The sequence below is a fragment of the Hypanus sabinus genome, chromosome 2 (assembly GCF_030144855.1).
Source record: "Hypanus sabinus isolate sHypSab1 chromosome 2, sHypSab1.hap1, whole genome shotgun sequence".
Classification (NCBI taxonomy): Eukaryota; Metazoa; Chordata; class Chondrichthyes; order Myliobatiformes; family Dasyatidae; genus Hypanus; species Hypanus sabinus.
Window position 1 is genome coordinate 84,605,829 of NC_082707.1, and position 22,214 is coordinate 84,628,042.

The 22,214-nt window shown below is 41.5% G+C and overlaps 1 protein-coding gene across 1 annotated transcript in view; it reads left to right on the forward strand.

Moving 5' to 3' along the window:
• Window positions 1-7,277: 7,277 nt before the first annotated feature.
• The window catches only part of proca (protein C (inactivator of coagulation factors Va and VIIIa), a), a 28,403-nt gene continuing 13,466 nt past the window's right edge, over window positions 7,278-22,214 (forward strand). Inside the window, exons 1-4 of the mRNA XM_059987257.1 lie at window positions 7,278-7,344; window positions 8,250-8,410; window positions 10,938-10,962; window positions 21,625-21,738. Of these exons, the coding sequence (XP_059843240.1) occupies window positions 7,278-7,344; window positions 8,250-8,410; window positions 10,938-10,962; window positions 21,625-21,738 (367 nt within the window). The remainder of the gene's footprint in view (window positions 7,345-8,249; window positions 8,411-10,937; window positions 10,963-21,624; window positions 21,739-22,214) is intronic.

Genomic DNA, 22,214 nt, shown 5'->3' on the forward strand with positions numbered 1-22,214 from the left:
TTTGAAAAATAAACATCTTTATTTTGTCAGTGCTGATACCTGGCCTCTTCAGTGGGTCTGCATTGACCTCTGGCCTCTGGAGGGGAGTCAGTGCTGACCCCGACAGTGCTTATCCCTGGATTCTACAGCGGGTCAGTGATGAACTCTGACCTTTATGATGGGTCAGCGCTGATCTCAAGCCTCTGCAGTGCACACTCTTTTACCTGGATTGGCAACTGATCCATGTGGATTTATGAGTTCTTTTGTGAGTCTTTGTTGGTTCCTGGGATTTGCCGTGAGTCGGTGTTGGTTCCGGAGTTCTGCAGAGGGTTGGAGGTTGGTTCCTGCGATTTGCCGTGAGCCGGTGTTGGTTCTGGAGCTCTGTAGTGGGTCGGCATTGGTTCCCGGGATTTGCAGTGAGTTTAGCGTTGGTTCCTAGATTTTTCATTAGGGCCAGCCTGTGTGATGGATTAATATTGTTCTCAGGTTACTGCAGTCAATTGGTCTCTTCCTAGCTTCTACCATGGACCACTGACTCTCCTTGCTCGTGCAGTGGGTCACTTTATGATGGATTGATTATGTATCCTGTGCTGTAGGTTTGGTCGCAGATGTTCCTCAGCTTTACCAAGAGTCACAAACAATCTCCGATATGTGTATTTAGACAGTGATGGCCGTTAGCATGTGTTCTAGTTCACTGGTATTCCCTGACAGTGTGCTGGTCACTGGTGTCCATGGTGTGTGTTGTAACTCAGTAGCAATCTGTGGCCCTTGTGCCGGATCACTGTTTGCTCCCTGACCCAGGGGTTGGGTCAGTAGGCCTGTGTTCTGGGTCACTTGTACAGTGGGCCTCTGATGATCTTGGGTCTGTGCAGATCCCTAACCTTTGCAGTGATTCCAGCCCCAAAAGTTCAGTTCACCAGAGACCTAGTACACAAGCCAACAGATTCCCAAGTCCTGCCATTCTTCAGTGCCTGTTCCTGGATTCTGTGGTGGGTAAATAATGCATCTCAGTGTCTGTGAAGGTTCAGCAGAAGTACCTGGCCTGACGATTGTTCAGTGCTGATCCCATGTCACAGTGGCCTCTGCAGTGAGACAGAGGTAGACCCTGGCCTGACGATTGTTCAGTGCTGATCCCATGTCACAGTGGCCTCTGCAGTGAGACAGAGGTAGACCCTGGCCTGACGATTGTTCAGTGCTGATCCCATGTCACAGTGGCCTCTGCAGTGAGACAGAGGTAGACCCTGGCCTGTAGAGTGGACCATTTTTTTTTACATCTGTGTAATGAGTTACTTTAAGGTGGATGGTGGGCTGGGCCATTAATTATACCTGCCCTGGTGTACTGGGGCATTAACTATACCTGGCCTGTGAGGGTGGGTCATTGACGATTGCTGCTATTGTGATTGATCAACACAGATCACTTGCTCAAGTGCTGGATTAATAATTATTTCTGACTGGCTAACCACACCTAGGACATGTATCAGGTCAATGATGTTCACTGGGCCTGAGCAGGCACATTAATGTGCCTTGATCCGTGTGATCATTGTATTCCCTGGTCCGTATATTGAGTCACTACTGTTCCCTGGTCCATGTGTAGGGTCTGTAATGTTCCCTGGTCTGTATGTTGGGTCACTACTGTTCCTGGTCCTTTAATGTTGAGTCACTACTGTTCCCTGGTCCATATGTAGGGTCTGTAATGTTCCCTGGTCCGTATGGTGGGTCACTGCTGTTCCTGGTCCATTAATGTTGGGTCACTGTTGTTCCCTGGTCCATGTGTAGGGTCTGTAATGTTCCCTGGTCCGTATGGTGGGTCACTGCTGTTCCTGGTCCATTAATGTTGGGTCACTGTTGTTCCCTGGTCCATGTGTAGGGTCTGTAATGTTCCCTGGTCCATATGTTGGGTCATTGCTGTTCCTGGTCCATGTGTAGGGTCTGTAATGTTCCCTGGTCCATATGTTGGGTCATTGCTGTTCCTGGTCCATGTGTAGGGTCTGTAATGTTCCCTGGTCCGTATGTTGGGTCACTGCTGTTCCTGGTCCATATGTTGAGTCACTGCTGTTCCTGGTCCATGTGTAGGGTCTGAAATGTTCCCTGGCCTATGTGTGGGGTCTCTGATAATCCCTGGGCTGGATGCTGGTGCATTGACATTCTCCAATCTTAGCTGTAATATGTCAGTTTGACTTTTTTTTTTAATGTGTTTAAAAATTTTGTGATAACCTGCCAAGAAGAGAGTTATATAATCAAGTTCACAAATAAATTGAGAAATTATCTGGAGCGTATTTGAAGTAAGGGTAGCAACTATATATTTCAGATAATTGCAGAGTTTTTGTTTCCAACCTGAAGTACCAAGATATTCCTTTCTCATGAAAATATACATGCAGAGTAGTTTGGGATATTTTGTAATTCTGTGTTGCTCAATAAAACCAATTAATGTTAAAAGAAATGCATATTATCAAAATATAACAAATTTAAGAATGAAGCATAGGATATCAGCTTTTGAAACCAGATGCCATGCTGTCAATATATCATATTTCAATTCACTTATGTGGGACCCTATGCTCTCTAACAATCTGCCAATTATAATGGGTTTTGTACCTCAAACTGATGATGTGCTATCTCATATAATATGGGGCTATAATGTAGCCAATCAGGAGCATTGATCCCTTTTCTGAAATCTCACTGACCTCATGAGAAGTTCTGCCCTGATGCTGTGCTGCTTTCCATTTTGGAAAGAATACATACGTTCAGAGCCCCTTTATAAGACTAAACAGGATTGGGAAAGAGAGCTTAGTTTTAGTATTTCTAGTGAGAATTGGGATAGAATTCTTCAATTAGTTAATACATCATCGTTATGTGCCAAACATTCACTAATACAATTTAAGGTTGTACATAGGGCCCATATGTCCAAGGATAAATTAGCTCATTTTTACTCTCATATAAGTCCTATTTGTGATAGATGTCATTCTGAAATTGCGTCTTTGACTCACATGTTTTGGTCGTGTTCATTTTTGGAGAAATATTGGAAAGATATTTTTGATATTATTTCTGCGGTTTTGAATATTGATTTACAACCTCATCCTATTACCGCAATTTTTGGTTTACCAATGTTAGATTCACAGCATTTATCTTCTTCAGCCCGTCGAATGATTGCATTTCTAACTCTGATGGCTAGAAGATCTATATTGTTGAATTGGAAAGAAATTGATCCTCCCACTGTATTTAATTGGTTCTCTCAAACTATGTTATGTTTAAATTTAGAAAAAATTAGAAGTGGTACTTTTGAGACTTCTATTAAATTTGAAAAGTTATGGAGACCATTTATTCAACATTTTCATATGATGTAATATGACCCTGTGCCAAGTACATTTGATTTCCTAGCTTTTAGCTTATGTATTTTGAGAGGACCGGAAGTGACGGCATTGATGAATACTTATTTTTGTGAGATATTATAAACAGCCCACTTTTTTTTTCTCCTTCTCTTTTGTTTGTTTTTCTTTCTTTTATATTACTTATTAGTTATAGTTATTAGATTAGATTAGTTAGTTTTGCATTATATAAATTTTTTTTTGTTTTTTTTTCTTTCTTTTTTCTGTTTTTTTTATATTATACATTATGAAATATTTAGATTTACTATGTCCATACATATATCTTATGGCTTATGTCTTGGTAAACTCATTTATATTGTAACTATTATGTATGTTTTTTTTCATATGTAATGGAATGTGTATGTTGGTAATTTCTTTATCAATATATCATCTGTATTCTGTCCATATTACTAATATTAATAAAAAGATTTAGAAAAAAAAAGAAAGAAAAAGAATACAAAGCCAAAATCAATGTCAATGTTAAGGCAGTTAGGCACAAAAAGATAAATCAGATACAAAACAGAATGAATTACACCAGAAACTAAATAAAACACAGAAAGCTAAAATGAAGAAGTATCAGTGGGTGGCCCTGCATCCAAAATAGACCGCAGGTAGAGCAGGCAATACAATTTATTAAATTGATAGCAATCAAAAGGAGCAACAGACCATGAACTTACATTTAGTGACCACTATATCAGGTACAAGAGATACCTAAATAAAGTGGTCACTGAGTTTAGTTTAATTTGTAAATGTAGAAATGATGCACAATCATGTTCAAACAAAGCACAATGCATTCAGAGACATTATTGAGTGAAAAATGGATGGTATTGAGCATGGTAAGCAAGTCAGTTTAAAGTTCACAGTGAGCAAGCTTCTAAATTTGAAGCAAGCCAATTGAGAACAGGGTTTTCATATTTCGGGAATATCGAAGGAAACCAAGGAAGTGCAAATAGTTGAATTATTGACAGTGTAACATTCAAGAGACTGCAGTAAACTAGAGCAAAATAGAACTGTTAGAGGAACTCAGTGAGTTGAGCTGCTTCTGTGGAGCAAAGGAATTGTTGATGTTTTGGGTCTCCATCAGGACTGAGAGGAAAAACAGCGAATATAAAGAGGAGAGTGAAAGATGGACCACGGAGGGTGAGAAATGATGGGGCCAGGAGGGATGAGTTGGAAGACCGAGGCAGGGGGGATGATAGGTGGAAGCAGACAAAGTAAGATAAAAGGGGAATATGGAACCTGGTAGTGGGGGTAACAGTGAGCCAGAGAATGGAGGGTTATGTGGGGAAGTCAGGGCTGAAGGTGCCAAAATATGAAGTAAGGAGAGTGATTTAAGGGATAGTAGGTTGATGGAACCAGATGGGTGAGGGGATCTGGTAGGTAAGGTATATGTGCAGTGTGTGAATGGAGCCAGGATAGGAAGAAGGACGAAATTGAGTGGGGATTTGAGGGTGGAGGCTGCTGGAAAGTGTTTTTGGGAATGGAAAGGAGACTAAAATGGGAGGTCCAAGGATGAATAGGAAGGAGAGAGAGATAATGAAGTGTTGTTTATGTAGTTTGCTAGACTGAGGTAAAAAGCAAACTAGAATGGCAAATTATAGTCCACCAGGATAGTCTACAACCCAATGTTGTAGAACCATCGCGGGTTCTCGGCCTGAAGCACCGACTGTACCCTCTTGCACAGATGCTGCCTGGCCTGCTGAGTTCCTGCAGCATTTTGTGTGCGTTGCTTCAATAGGTAGGTACTTTATTGATCCCACAGGAAATTACAGTGTCACACTAGCATTACAAATGCACAGATATAAATATTAGAAGAGAAGTAGAAAGAATAAAAAATTAAGTTACCTCAAACAGTCTAACAGGAAGGGGTCATCACTTCCCCAGTTATAGGTTGACTCATTACAGAGCCTAATGGCCAAGGGTAAGAATGACCTCATGTAACGCTCTTTGGAGTAGCACAGTCGTCTTAGTCTATTACTAAAAGTGATCCTTTGTTTGGTCAAGGTGGCATGCAGAGGGTGAGAAACATTGTCCAGAATTGCCAGGATTTTCCATAGGGTCCTTTGTTCTACCACAGCCTCCAGTGTGTCCAGTTTGACTCCTATAATAAAGCCAGACTTTCCAATCAATTTATTGAGCCTGTTAGCATCACCCATGTTGATGCCATTGCCCCAGCACACCACCACATAGTAGACTGTACTGGGGACAACAGACTAGTAGAACATGTGAAGGAGAGGCCTGCATACTCCAAAGGACCCCAGTCTCCTCAGGAAGTAGAGGCAACTCTGGTCCTTCTTGTACACAGCCTCTGTGTTGATGCTCCACTTGCCTGTCATCCAGTTGCACCCCCAAGTACTTGCAGGTCCTCAACAACATCCATGCCCTCACCATCAATAGTAACAGGGAGCAATGCTGGCTTAGTCTTTCTAAAGTCCATCACCATCTCTTTTGTCTTTCTGATGTTGAATTGCAGATGACTCAGCTTGCACCGTTTGACAAAGTCCTCCACCAGGGCCCTATGTTCATCCTCCCATCCTCCCCTAATACATCCAACTATTGCTGAGTCAGAGAATTTCTGCAGATGACATGACTCAGTGTTGCACCTACAGTCTGAGGTTTACAGGGCAAACAGGAAGGGAGCCAATATAGTCCCCTGTGGGACCCCAGTGCTGCTTATAACCATGTCTGGCACACAACTCTGAAGCTGCACAAACTGTGTTCTTCCAGTCAGGTCATCCCACAAGCTCTGCATGACACTATGACAGCTACGTGTCTGCTCTCCCTTGGCACACCCCATCCCTTGTCCCCTTTCTTTTAACTGCTGAAAGTTCTACTGCCTTTTAATGCATAGGGTAAGACTAGTAGACCATTACTAGATTTCTCACAAGCACCTGATGAGATAAAGGTACGTATTCTCAGTGAGGAATTTTCTCATGGCTACTCACCGGGAACAAGAGTGCGTAAGTCAGGCCAGAAGGATAGGCCAACAGGCGTAAGCTGCAGTCCACTCACGTGCTCACTTTTGAGATTCCATTACTGACCTGCATTCACGAATGCACGCAGGACAGCCTGGCAGAAAGCTGAAGTAACAGCAAGCACTTTGCTTCCAATGAGTCCACACCATCCAGTGTTGAATGACTGATCAGTTCCTCCATTGCAACCCACCATAACCGTGTCTTTTATGACAACTCTGATCCCACAGGAACAAAATAAATACCAACACACAGTTTTTTGCCTCTAGCATATCATAACGCTCCCAAAGTCTGTACTCCAATGAAGGCCTAGGTATACTCTAGGAACGTACCTGGATTCCACAAGAGAGAGTCCTGGTATCTCTCAGGACCAGGAATACGCATGTTGCTTCTGGTACTAAAACACTAGAGTCTGAAGCCTCGGCCTCTGCTAAGAACTAATTGTCCTCAACCTGATTTCAAATGTTCAAATAGGGCAAAAACATCAGGAATGGAAAATCAGCATGTGACTGTCTTTGTGCAAGAGTAATTGGTAATTTATTTGATCTTCTTATGATTTGTTTCATGAATTTGACTGCTGATTTGACCTTCTTGTTATTTGCCTTTGTAGCAAAGAGAGGGCAAAACCCAGAAGTTTGAAGTGAAGAATCCTCTGGTAAGTTTGTCAAGATGCTGAGGTGGGCATGCTTAATGATGATATTTCTGTAAAAATTGGAAGTACAATCAAGGTTTGCCTTGAAGAGGTCTAGAAGGCCACTGGGTTCAAAAGTAATTAGAGATTGGCAATCCATAAGCAGGGGAATTAATTTAAAAAGAAAAGACACAGAGAAGAAGGATTTGGTTGCTGTAAGACTGAAGAAAATAATTGAAACCTTCAGGGAATTACCTGGTTAACTGCTACCCCAGTGCGTGTTAGAATTTTGCTTTCCTTTTGTAGGAGGGGCTTGATTAACGTGACTGCACAATGGTGAAGGCTTGCTGTTGCTTAATATTTCTTGCGGTTGCTCATATCGTGCTGCCCAGCTACTCAGGTCAGTATGAAATTTAAATAACTATGCTGCGGTAATGCTCAGGAAGTAGTTACCCCTGAGACAGATGTCCGTCGACGACCTTCCCTTCCGTCCATTCTACATTTCGGTGAAACGGGGGCAGCCTTTCTTTGTAGGTGATTCATCATTCTGGTAAGACTGTACACTGTCCAGGGTACAAAGTTCATATTACCCTGGTGCACATTGTGTGCTCCTCTGACTCAGAAATCAGTTTCGAGCTACTCACCTGCTTCATTACCTAAATCGCCACCTTCTAACTGTAGAATCTGCATTGACTTTGTTCCATCATGTTTCCTGCTGAAACCCTCATACCTAGCTTAGTTAATTCTAAACTTAACAATTCTTTTCTTAAAGTAGCACACCTTTTGTCATTCACCCAGAACTCTGCTGCCCATAATCCTATTTTGCTCTAAGTAGTTTACACAATTATCTCAGTAACATTTGCGTAGATTGGTTTCCTGTCTGGAAATACCAGATTTAGATTTCCTTTCCCTGGGGAGAAAGATTAAGTGCATTCATCTCATGATTTTAATAAATCTCTATATTGTCTCCCCTCAGTCCCTACATTCCCAGGAATTAAGTCCTAACCTGCCCAACTTCTCCCCATAACTCAGTCTTTCAAGTCCTGGCAACAGTCTTGTAAATTTTCTCTGCACTCTTTTCAGTCTAATAATGTCCTTCGCATAACCCAGTCCTGTATGTGTAATGCTCCCAGTTTATCTTCACCAACATTTTGTACACAGACGATGCACTGTCCTTGTTTAGATCAAGTGCTATACTAGTATGGAGGATATACTGCCTTGGTACTAATGCCATAATTCATGTCAGATTGGTAAGATGTCCTGCAGAGAGCAATAATTAAGATGATTCTTTATTTTCCTTTTCAGTATTTTTATCAGAAAAAAAAGCCTCTGAAGTCTTGAGAATTAGGAAACGGCACAATTCCTTCTTTGAAGAATTCAAGGCTGGAAATTTAGAAAGAGAGTGTATCGAAGAAACTTGTGATTTTGAAGAAGTAAAAGAGATTTTCCCAACAACAGATGATGCTGTAAGTATCCTGCAGTCAATCGACATAGAATCCCGGTTGCCTTAATAAAGCAGTCATAATTATATAGGCACTGAGGGAAAGACTTACATACTTTGAATCTCTGCAGAATGGTTGTAACACTAATGCATGAGAAAACAATTGGTGTTGTAATGCCTTTCACTGGAGGAATATCTAACCTTGTACCTCTGGTGAATCCCTTCTGCACAACCTTCTTTGGAATGAGTTACTTAATTTCAAGCAACAATAGATGTCCTGCAGTTGGCTCACCTTCACAACTTACTGAAGTTCCTCCTTAGAGGGGCCTCTGCTGGGAATTGTTTGGATAGTGGGGCTTCAGTTGCAGTATTTACCCTTGGAACAGATTTTCACCACATTGTATAGGGTAGAAACCCAACCCTTCCATATTTCTGAATTAAAGTATGTTGGCTCCTTGGAGACTGAGCACATATCATGGTGTCTCCATCTGGTGAATCTTTAACATGTAACACATGGTATAATTATGAGACAAACTTCTACAGATACGTGGTAGAGAATATATTGACTAGTTGCATCATGGCCTGGCATGGAAACACCAATGACCTTGAATGAAACAGCCTGCAAAAAGTAGTGGATATGGCCCAGTCCAATACAGGCAAAGTCCTCCCTGCTTTTCAGCACACCTACATGTAGCACTGCCACAAGAAAGCACCATCATCAGGGACCCTCACCACCCACTTCATGCTCCCTTCTCGCTGTTGCCATCAAGAAGGAAGTAGAGGAGCCTCAGGACTCACACCACTAGGTTTAGGAACAGTTATTACCCCTCAACTATGACTCTTGAACCAGAAGGGACAACTTCATTCACCCCATCACTAAACTGTTCCCACAACCTATGGACACACTCTCAACAATTCTTCATCTCACGTTCTCGATATTTATTGCTTGTTGTTATTATTTTTTTCTTTGCATATTCTCAAAGTTTGTTGTCTTTTGCATGTTGGCATTTGTCTGTCTTGTATGCAATTTTTCACTGACTCCATTGTGTTTCTTTGCACCTACTGTGGATGCACACAAAAAAAATGAATCCCGGGGTTGTATATGGTGAGATATATGTTGTCTGACAATAAAATTACTTTGAACTTTGAAGTGTTTTTGCAAATGGTTTTATGAAAAATTGCAAGGGATCTTGATCAGCTGGTATGTAGGCTGAGGCTTTCAGATAAACGTGAGGGATTGCATTTTGGGAGATCAGTCAGGGTCGGACTTCTACAATGAATGCTTGGGCCCCAGGGGATGGAATAGAACAGAGGGACCAAGGGAAACAAGTGAGTAATTCATTGAAAACACCATCACAGATTGACAGGATGGTGAAGAATGTGTTGGCTACATTGGCCTTCATCAGTCAGGATATTGAATATAGGAGTTAGGAAGTTAGGTTGCACTTATGTAAAACATTGGTGAGGCCACACTTGAAGAATTGCGCCCGGTTTTGGTCACTTTACTATGAAAGATGTTACAAAACTGGAAAAGAGTGCTGAAAAGATTTACTAGGATGTTGCCTGGACTTGGGGGACTGAGTTACCAGCAGAGTTTGTATAGACTAGGATTTATTTCTGGAACGCAGGAGATTGAAGGGTGACCTGATAGAGGAATATAAGGTCATGAGGGTTTAGACAGGTTGAAAGCACATAGTCCACACAGGCATTTTTCCCAGGGACTGGGTGCTAACAAGAAGTCGGTGTAGATTTAAGATCAGGGGCATCTTCTTCACACAAGAACTGATATGTATTTGAAATGAGCAACCAAAGGTAGTGGTTGAGACAGGCATATGAGCAATGTTTAAAATGGAGTACATGGATAGAAGAGATTTATGAGGCTGTGAGCCAAAAGGACAAATGGAACCAGTTAACACTGATGACATGGATGAATTGCTTCAAAGGGCCTGTTTCTAAGCTCTTATGATTCTATGACACTAACAGACTATCATTTGGTTCTGAACTTGAAAAGCAAGCAAGCATCAAAGATAACATTTTTCATTTCAGTTACTGGACAATCGTATAAATTGTTCTTAAGCATAGACTCAACCCAGAGGAATATGATCAGAGAATATGCATAAAAGTGTTCATGTTGGTTTAAATAGCATTTCCAACCACATGAGCACCATGTAGAAATGAGTTCAGTATGATGAAGAGTTCAAAGCCTAGAAAAAATAGACTGAAGGAAATGGAGAAAAGCTTGAGTTGATGAATTTGACAAGGACGTGGGTGAGTGGGATTCTGGAATTTAGGAACTGCGATTATGGAAAATAATAATATGTTCAGTAAGCATAATTGTATGAAATGGTGGTAGAGGGATTAATTTTTTTTAAATGTGAACAGGCTTTTTGCACAATGTGCTTTTGATGGAGTTTATCTGCCAAATTGTTTTGTTCTTGTCATTAGGTATATAGTACAAAAGTGTTCAAGTTAATTGCATTCACACAGGATCTGAGATTACTGTATTTGGTATTTAACTAAGTCATCTAATCAACTGTATACTTTTTTGACAGTTAATATTTTGGAACAAGCATGTCGGTGAGTAAACTGCTTTCTCACAAGCTAGGAGTAAATTAAAAAAAGGAATTAATAAACAATATTAAAGTAACGTTTGTTTTTAATGTTCATTGTAAACCGTGATTTTCTTTAAGATGGCTAAAAGATTACAATTAGCTTCAATGTGAGATATTCCTCCATATATCAGCCAGTATTACAAACAGAATAGAATAGTGTTCTGCCATCAAACAAAAATTCCACCCTTTCGTCCCATGCTGTGTTTTGCTGGATGTGTTATAGTCCCAATTTTTCTGCTCCCATCCTACTCTAGTAACATGCAGATTTTTAAACAGGCCGTTGATGTCTTTCCATGCCACATTGGTTCCTGTAGGTGATGTTCATTAGAATGATGTAGAATGGGTGGTCTTACTTTCCAGTATTAGGCCATTTCTATGGTGGGGAATTCAGTTATCACGTAATTCCATTATTAAATTATTTTATTCTCTTTATTATATTACATATAATGGTAAGACTTCCTGTGTTAAGTGGAATTGAGTAATTTTAGTAATGGATTTTTAAAATCATGGCTATGAAGTTACTTAAGCAACACACACAAAATGCTGGTGGAACGCAGCAGGTCAGGCAGCATCTATAGGGAGAAACGCTGTCAACATTTTGGGCCAAGACCCTTCGTCCTGATGGATAATAAATGGATACCCCTCGATCCTGAGGCTGTGCCCTCTTGTCCTAGACACCCTACCATGGAAAACATCCTTGCCACATCTACTCCGTCTAGGCCTTTCAATATTCGGAAGGTTTCAATGAGATGCCCCCAATCCTTCTAAATTCCAGCGAGTACAGACCCTGAGCCATCAAATGTTCCTCGTATAATAACCCTTTCATTCCTAGAATCATTCTTGTGAACCTCCTCTGAACCCTCTCCAATGCCAACACATCTTTTCTTAGATGAGCAGCCCAAAACTGTTCACAATACTCAAGGTGAGACCCCACCAGAGCCTTATAAAGCCTCAGCATCACATCCCTGCTCTTGCATTCCAGACCTCTTCAAATTAATGCTAACATTGCATCTGCCTTCCTCACCACTGGCTCTACCTCCAAGTTAACATTTAGGGTGTTCTGAACAAGGACTCCCAAATCCCTTTGCAGCTCAGATTTTTGGATTTTCTCCGTTTAGAAAATAGTCTGCACATCTATTTCCATTACCAATGCGCATGATCATGCATTTTCCAACATTGTATTTCATTTGCCACTTTCTTGCCCACTCTCCTCATCTAAGTCCTTCTGCAGCCTATCTGTTTCTTCAACACTAACTGCCCTTCCATCAATTTATGTATCATCTGCAAACTTGATATGAATATTCCATCATCTACATCATTGATATACAGCATAAAAAGAAGCAGTCCCAACACCGACCCTTGTGGGACACCACTAGTCAGTGGCAGCCAACCAGAAAAGGATCCTTTTATTCCCACTTCCTGCCTCCAACCAATCAGCCAATGCTCTAACCATATTAGTAAGTTTTCTGTAATACCATGGGCTCTTAACTTGGTAAGCAGCATCATGTGTGGCACCTTGTCAAAGGCCTTCTGAAAGTCCAAATATACAACATATTGGCATTCCTTTTATCTATCTTACTTGTAATCTCCTCAAAGAATTCCAACAGGTTTGTCAGGCAAGATTTTCCCTTAAGGAAACCATGCTGATTTTTTCCTATTTTGTCCTGGGTCACCAAGTCCTCCATAACCTCATCAATTAATTCCAACATCTTCCAAACCACTGAAGTCAGGCTAACTGGTCTATAACATCCTTTCTTCTGCCTTCCTCCTTTCTTAAAGAGTGGAATGATATTTGCAATTTTCCAGTCCTTTGGCACCATGCCAGAGTCCACTGATTTTTGAAAGATCATCACTAATGCCTCCACAACCTCTACTGCTACCTCTTTCAGAACCCTAGGGCGCAGTTCATCTGGTCCAAGTGACTGATGTACCCTTAGATCTTTCAGCTTTTTGAGCACCTGGTAACAGTAACTGCATTCACTTCTCTTCCCTCTCTCCTTCCAACATCTGGCTCACTGCTAGTGTCTTCCACAGTGAAGAATGATGCAAAATACCCATTTAGTACATCTGCCATCTCTTTGGCCCCTGTTATTATTTCTCCAGCCTAGTTTTCTAGTGGTCCTATATCCACTCTCATCTCTCTTTTATTTTTTACATATTCGAAAAAGCTTTTACTATCCACTTTGATATTGTTTGCTAGCTTGCTTTCATATTTCATCTTTTCCCTCCTAATGATTCTTTTATTTGCTTTCTGTAGGTTTTTAAAAGCTTCCCAATCCTCTAACTTCCAGCTAATTTTTGCTTTGTTGTATGCCTGCCAGCATCCCCTTCCAATTTTACTTTGGCCAACTCCTCTCTCGTACCACTGTAATTTCCTTTTCTCCAATAAAATGCTGATACTTTTTCCCTATTTTATTTCAAGCTGAATTCAATCATATTGTGATCACTGCCTCTTAAGGGTTCTTTTATCTTAAACTCCCTAATCACCTCCGGTTCATTCCATAACACCCAATCCAGTATAGCTGATCCCCTAGTAGTCTCAGCAACAAACTGCTCTAAAAAGCCATCTCATAGGCGTTCAACAAAATCACTTTCCTGAGATCGATTACCAACTTGATTTTCCAAACTGACCTGCATGTTGAAATCTCCCATGACTATCATAACATTGCCCTTTTGACAAGCCTTTTCTATTTCCCGTTGTAATCTGTGGTCCACATCCCAGCTACTTTTGGGAGGCCTGTATACAACTGCCATCAGGGTCCTTTTACCCTTGCAGTTTTTAACTCAACCCACAAGTATTCCGCATCTTCCGATCCTATGTCACATCTTTCTAATGATTTGATGCCATTCTTCACCAGCAGAGCCATGCCACCCCCTCTGCCTACCTTCCTATCCCTCCGATACAATGTGTAACATTGGACATTCAGCTCCCACAACATCATCCACCTTATTTTTTATACACTGTGCATTGGGATATCACACTTTGAGTACTGTATTTGCTACCCTTTTTGATTTTGTATCCCTAATACACTGATACTCACCCTGCTGGCTGTAATTTTGTCCTATCATCTGTCTGCCCTTCCTGACTGTCTGACTAACATGGTCTTTAAGAAGCTGCAGCCGGATGCACTTCACACAGATGTAGTTCCCCGGGAGACTCTGGGTCTCCCAGGGCTCCAGCATCTGGCATGAAGAACACACAATAGTCATTTACTGCATGAGGTACAGTAGGATAAAAAAAAGGGAAAATTAACAGAAACTTACCCAGAGCCACTGCCTCTCTTGAGCCGAAGCCTGACACTCCTACTCTCACCACTGGCCTACTCCTAATAATGGCTGACCCGCCTGTCCCTTCTGTACTTTTCAACAGGTGTCGTTGACCCACAAGAAACCGCATCGCTGTGGCCTGCTCCTGCTGCTGACTGGGCCGTCGGAATGAGCCCAAACGCCCACTTGTATATTCTTTCTGTACCTACCTTTCTGTAGTTAGGTGACCAGAAATGGGCACGATGCTCAAATTAGGCCTCACCAAAGTCTTACAGACCTTTAACATAACATTCCAACTCCCGTATTCAATACTTGTTTGATTTATGAAGGCTTTATGGGAGTTCAGGGAGCTGGGTTAAGCACAATAGGCAGAGATTCAAACAGAGAGAGGAGAAATGGGTTAAAAATTCTACATCTGAATGCACGAAGTGTCAGAAATAAGGCGGATGAGCTTGAAGCCCAGGTGTGAATGGGTAACTATGATGTTGTTGGGATAACAGAGACATGGCTGCAGGGAGATCAGACCTGGGAAATGAATGTACAAGGGTATACGTGGTATCGTAGGGACAGAAATGTGGGCAGAGGGGGGTGGGGTGGCCCTGTTGGTGAGGAATGAGATTCAGTCCTTTGCAAGGGGGGACAAAGGGTCAGGAGAAGTAGAATCTGTGTGGATAAAACTGAGGAACAGTAAGGGCAAAAGGACCCAAATGGGTGTTGTCTACAGGCCACCAAACAGTAGCATGGATATTGAGTGCAAGTTGAATAGGGAGTTAACATTGGCATGTGGCAAAGGCAATGTCGTAGTAGTTATGGGGGATTTCAACATGCAGGTGAACTGGGAGAATCAGATTGGTGCTGGACCCCAGGATAGGGAGTTTGTAGAGTGCCTATGGGATGCATTCTTGGAACAGCTTGTACGAGAGCCAATCAGGGACAAGACTATTCTGGATTTAGTGTTATGTAATGAACAGGATTTGATAAGCAATCTCGCAGTAAAGAAGCCATTAGGAGGTAGTGCTCATAATATGATAAGCTTTTATCTGCAATTTGAGAAGGATAAGGGCAGCTCGGAGGTGTCAGTGTTGCAGTTGAACAGGGGAAACTATGGAGCTATGAGGGAGGAGCTGGCCAAAGTTGACTGAACGGATAGCCTAGCAGAAAAGACAGTGGAACAGCAATGGCAGGTATTCTTGGGAATAATGCACAAGGTGCAAAATCAGTTCATCCCCCAGAGAAGGAAGGATTCAAAGGGGGGAAAGGGGCCACAGTGGTTGACAAAGGAAGTCAGAGATTGCATAGCATTAAAAAAAAGGAAATTTGATAGAACTAAGGTGAGTGGGAGGACAGATGATTGGGAAGTTTTTAAGGAACAACAGAACTTAACTAAAAAGACAATACGGGGAGAAAAAATGAGGTACGAACGCAAGCTAGCCAGAAATATAAAGGAAGATAGCAAAAGCTTTTTTAGGTATGTGAAGAGAAAGAAGATAGTTAAGAACAATGTTGGGCCCTTGAAGAATGAATTGGGTGAAATTATTATGGGAAACAGAGAAATGGCAGAAGAATTTAATGAGTACTTTAGATCTGTTTTCACTAAGGAAGACACAAGCAATCTCCCAGATGTATGGATGGGCCAAGGACATAGGGTAACAGAGGAAATTAAACAGTTTAACATAAGGAAGGAAACGGTGATGAGTAGACTGATGGGATTGAAGGCTGACAAATCCCCAGGTCCAGATGGTCTGCACCCTAGGGTACTAAAGGACGTGGTCCTAGAAATTGCGGATGCATTGGTAATCATTTTCCAATGTTCCTTAGATTCAGGATCAGTTCCTGAGGATTGGAGAATGGCTAATGCTATCCCACTTTTTAAAAAAGGAGGGAGGGAGAAAACAGAGAACTATCGACTTGCCAGCCTGACATCGGTGGTGGGAAAGATGCTAGAGTCCATTATTAAGGATGAAATAGTGGCATATCTAGATAGCAGTGATAGGATTGGGCCGAGCCAGCATGGATTTACCAAGGAGTTTTTTGAGGATGTAAGCAGGAAGTTAGACAGGGAGATCCAGCGAGTGTGTACCTCGATTTTCAGAAGGCATTTGATAAGGTCCCACATAGAAGATTGGTGGGTAAAATCAAAGCTCAGGGCATCGGGGGGAAGGCATTGAGATGGATAGAAAACTGGTTGGCAGATAGAAAGCAAAGGGTAGCGGTGAATGGGTGTTTCTCGGAATGGCAGGTGGTGACTAGTGGGGTACCACAGGGTTCAGTATTGGGACCACAGCTGTTTACCATTTACGTTAACGATTTGGATGAAGGCATAAAAAATAACATCAGCAAATTTGCTCATGATACTAAGCTGGGTGGCAATGTGACATGTGATGAGGATATTAGGAGAATTCAGGGTGACTTGGATAGGCTGGGTGAGTGGGCAGATACTTGGCAGATGGCATTTAATGTGAATAAGTGTGAGGTTATCCACTTTGGGAGTAAGAACAGGAAAGCAGATTATTATCTGAATGGTGTAGAGTTGGGTAAGGGAGAAATACAAAGAGATCTCGGAGTACTTGTTCATCAGTCACTGAAGGTGAATGAGCAAGTGCAGCAGGCAGTGAAGAAGGCTAATGGAATGTTGGCCTTTATTACAAAGGGAATTGAGTACAAGAGCAAGGAAATCCTCTTGCATTTGTACAGAGCCCTGGTGAGACCACACCTGGAGTATTGTGTACAGTTTTGGTCTCCAGGGTTAAGGAAGGACATCCTGGCTGTAGAGGAAGTGCAGCGTAGATTCATGAGGTTAATTCCTGGGATGTCTGGACTGTCTTACGCAGAGAGGTTAGAGGGACTGGGCTTGTACATGCTGGAATTAAGGAGATTGAGAAGGGATCTGATTGAAACATATAAGATTATTAAGGGATTGGACAAGATAGAGGCAGGAAATATGTTCCAGATGCTGGGAGAGTCCAGTACCAGAGGGCATGGTTTGAGAATAAAGGGTAGGTCATTTAGGACAGAGTTAAGGAAAAACTTCTTCTCCCAGAGAGTTTTGGGGGTCTGGAATGCACTGCCTTGGAAGGTAGTGGAGGTCAATTCTCTGGATGCTTTCAAGAAGGAGCTAGATAGGTATCTTATGGATAGGGGAATCAAGGGATATGGAGACAAGGCAGGAACAGGGTATTGATAGTAATTGATCAGCCATGATCTCAAAATGGCGGTGCAGGCTGAAGGGCCGAATGGTCTACTTCTGCACCTATTGTCTAATATGCTGAAAGCTTTCTTTATGACCCTATCTACCTGTGACAACCATTTTCAAAGAACTATAGATCTGCATCCCAGATCACTCTGTTCTATCACACTCCTCAGTGCTCTATCACTCACAACATGTCCTCCCACCTCCTACTTGTCTGCATTAAACTCCATTTGACATTTTTCAGCCTATTTTTTCAGCTGGTCTAGATGCCTCTGCAAACTATGATAGCCTTCTTCACTGTTCACTATACCCCCAATCAGGGGTGCAGTGCTAATTTTTTAGGTGCCGGAGCTGATAAAATGCTTGCCATTTCCTATATCCTCTCTATATATGTGTCACACCCAGAGGTGCCAGAGCTGTGCTCCGGCAGCACTGCACCCCTGGGTATTATGTTTTAGGAAGATCTTTCTGGAAAAGCCTCATGACAGAGGCCTCACTGGTTTGAGTATGCACTACTGCTATCACCCCCAACCTATCTCATCTGAGGTGTCTCTGGTGATTTCACTCCAAAGATCTCCTTTGTCTGGGTTTGCCTACACACCACTGCAGCCATTCTCTCCTGGATGTTGTTGTTAACTGTTACCTTACCACAGCTTCCATAACCGTGCAAGAAGAAAGAGATACTGATTGAAAAGATCTACCTACAGCCTTTCCTCTCTGTAGCCTCCATGAGCCAAGCCTATCTAACACTGGCCCTCTCACACAACAGCCACACCTACAAGCCACTCTGCTTAAACCTAACTTATTTTTATTGGCCCTTTCCATATGCCTAATTATGCAAAATCCAATTTCTCCTTTCGAAGTGTGGTCCACAGAATGCCCCAACAGTCCCCACACGATTCTTCTGAAATCCCTCTCCCACCACTCAAAATCCAACGTCTCCTGTCGATGTGTGAAACGTAGAATATCCCGCCTGCCCCCAGTTGCTTCTTTTCAAATCTCTCACTATGCAAAATCCGTCTCCTAGCAATGTGTGCACGTATTTCCTGACTGCCCCCGCTTGCTTCTTTTGAAATTTCTATCCTGCAACACAAAAAATTAATTAATGAGCCCTGTTGGAACAAAACTTTTACCAGGTTTCTTCTCTGGACTGGCTGGATTCATATCTGTCACTGCTGCAAATCGTTATGGTTAAAAGTCAGTCAACTCAGCCCCCAGACATCACTGCAGGAGTTCCAGGGACAGTGTCCTGGGCCCAACAATCTTCAGCTGTTTCATCAGGACCATGAGGATGTCAGAAGAGGGTATATCCACTGATAATCTCACAGTATCTAATAATATTTGCAACTCATCAATTAAAGATGTTACATCTATTCTTGAGAGTCAATGATACTGTACTGCTTTTGCCAAGTAACCTACCAAAAATGTCTTTTGGGTCACAATTGACCCATAATGAAGCAGACACAAGCCTATAAATTCAAATCATGTCATTTTATTAACAGTATTAGCTTACTCAGAATGAATAGGTACCAATTGAACACCAGTTGAAAAGTCTAAGCTCCTGTTACAGAAAAGCTTCTTGAATCATGGCACCATATATCTTCATCCAGTCAAATTATTAATTTCATTGTGTATCCTTAATGCACTTAACATTCCTTCAACATAGCTAAACTTGCCACTATTTAGCCCTTTTTCCCCTTTTGTACTAAAAAAAAACTTCTCTTTTCTTCTCAGCCTCAAGTACTTTATCTTCTAACAAAGAACAACTTAATCCTCTCACTACATTGCACTTCTGCAAGCCGTCAAAAAATGTGGAACTCTATTCTGTCTTCTTTAGATGATCTGTTGGCTTTTGGAACACCGTAACCGTGGTTTCCTGATGTACCTCTTCTGCCTGCTGTTTCTCAGTGTAAAGTCTGACACAATAGTTCTTGACCCTTTCAGCAGTTTTAGCCCATAAGACATAGGAACAGAATTAGGCCATTCAGCCCAACAGATCTGCTCCGCCATTCCATCATAGCTGATTCATTAACTCCCTCAACCCCATTCTCCTGCCTTCTCCCCACCATCTTCGACAGCCCCAATCAAGAACCTATCAAACTCTGCATTAAGTATACCCAATTACTTGACGGCTATAGCCGTATGTGCCAATGAATTCTACAGATTCACCACCCAGTGACTAAAGAAGTTTTTCTTCATCTCTATTCCAAGTAAATGTCCCTCTATTCTGAGGCGGTGTCCTCAGGTCCTAGGGTCAGCTATGACAGGAAACATCTTCTCTGTATCCACTCTGTATAGGCTTTTCAGTATTCAATAGGTTTCAATGAGATCGCCCCCCCCCCCCACCCCCTACATTCTTCTAAACTCCAGCAAGTTCAGAGTCAGAATCAGATTTAATCTCACTGGCATATGTCGTGAAATTTATTAACTTTACGGCAACAGAACAATGAAACACATGATAAGTAAATGTAGAGAAAAAAATGAGTTACATTAAGTATATATGTCTATTAAATTATTAAGTTAAAATAAGTAATGAAAAATAACAGAACTAAGAACAGACGCAGAGCCTACAAATGCTCCTTTCATTCCTGGAATCATTCTTGTTGACCCCCTCTGGACCCTGTCCAGTGCCACATCTTTTCCAGACTTTTTTAAAGAATAGAAGGAGCTTGAAACAAAAGAAAGCATTAGCATGTTTGAAAACCTGAACCAGTCAGTCACTTAGAATTTCCATCTGCCCCGATGAAATTCTCTTAGTTAGATAGGCTACAGACAGCATAGTGTTTTTCTAGTATGGGTGATCTTGGAGTTTAACAAGCTAAAATTACACAGTCTGGCAGATGTAATAAACTTAAAATTGATTGGTCCCACCAACATAACACCTTCATTAAAATTTTGTGGAACTGTGTGGAAAAGTACCACCCTTACCACACAAACTCCCACAGGACTGACTGGTCATTTACCTGCAGAGATTGTGGACTGTTGTAGACCTCAATAATTCAGCCATCCTTACTGTTCCCATTAGACATTTCGGTCAGTTAAGAGCTTCCACAACCAGGAAGTCTGGGGCTACCTTTTCCACCTGAAAAGAATCTTAATTACCAAATTGTCACCCACAGTTCTATTCCAGCATTCACAACAGAAGTCCTAGGCTCGAGCCACACTTGAAATCAAGACTAACATTACAACTTAAACAACGGAAGTGATTCACTGTCCAGTATGCTGACTTCTGGCTGACAGATAGTGCTTTCAGTTGCCCTGTCATCTCTGGTGTTACAAAAGATCCTCCTTGTCTACTTGTCTATTTTGAAGACTGGGAGATTTATCCGTAGTGCCTTCACCAATATCTGAGTCTTATACCATAAACTAATTACACACACACACACACACACACACACACACACAATATTTCATCATGTTTACATGACAAAAGTTTATTTTTGGCATATGTGGCTCAATCTACTCCCAGACTTAACAAAATTCATTGTACTCTCAAACAATTAATATTCGGCCTTTCCTGACACTTGCTCCTCCCACTACACTTCCCCATAATTTTATTTCTGCCTATTTGAGAGGGCAGAAGGAGTCTTAGTTTGATAACTCATCTGAGAAACAAGACTTCTGGATGCAGAATTCCTTCAGTACTACAGCAAAGTACACTAGCCCATAAATTTATCACTCTGAGTTGAAAATGTTATTTGAGCATTAAGGTTTACAATTTAAGTTGTTTTAGATTACTCCTTGACAATGTCCTCTTCAATTAATTTTTTTTAAATTTTAAGATCATTACATGACTACCTAATGCTTTTTATCCTAATATCTTAATACGGTTTCCTTTGGAAATCAGAATGAAAAATATTGAAACAATCAAAGGTTAACACAGTATCCTCAGTATTGAAATTACAAGTTAAAAGCCTTCCGTTCCTCATTTACCACATAGATTAAGAATGTTTGCAGATCTATGTTATTAAAACATAAACATATCTGATTCCAGTTACATACTGACCTTCATCAATGTTGTCTCTGAGTTTATCATGTTTATGGGATGTGTGTATCAATCCATATCTGAAATTGTGTATCATATTTGAGCAAGAGCTTACTCAGAGTAGTTGATGAAGTTAATGAGAGTGGAAGTTTACATTTTTCAAGTGTCTCTGTGATCCATCATAGACGGTGACCAGTGTAAACCTAATCCATGTGCCAGCAATGCAACTTGCCAGGATCTGATTGGGGGCTACTATTGCCACTGTCCTCAGGGTCGAGATGGGCCACAATGTCAATACGGTAACGTTTAATCTTTTTCATTTGAACTGATGTCCTTGTTCAACACTTCCATGCATTGTTGTTTATTGTGTTTGTGTTTAATAAAATTAAAATGAGAGCATCAAACAATATAAATGCATTTACAGTCTGAATCAGCCATCAGAACTCTCATAGTTCGCCATGTATTGATCTATGAAAATCTTCCCTATGACCTTATCGAGAGAGGTTGTGGACTGTAGGCAATGTCAGGAATGTTGTAACCAAGCTGAAGGAAAGGAGCAGATTTGGTTTTTGGGCTGGCGAGGGAACACCCTGCTCCTCTGGGCCCGAGAGCAATAGAGTAACTGATGGACTCGGCCTTTGTGACTTCACTTCAATTGCTTGATTACCTGAGCTCTGGGAAACCTACCCCAAAGGTTTTCCAGTTATGGTATATTTAATGACAGCTCTCTGTTAATAAATAAGTTATGAGGGGAGAGACATGTGATTCACTGCAA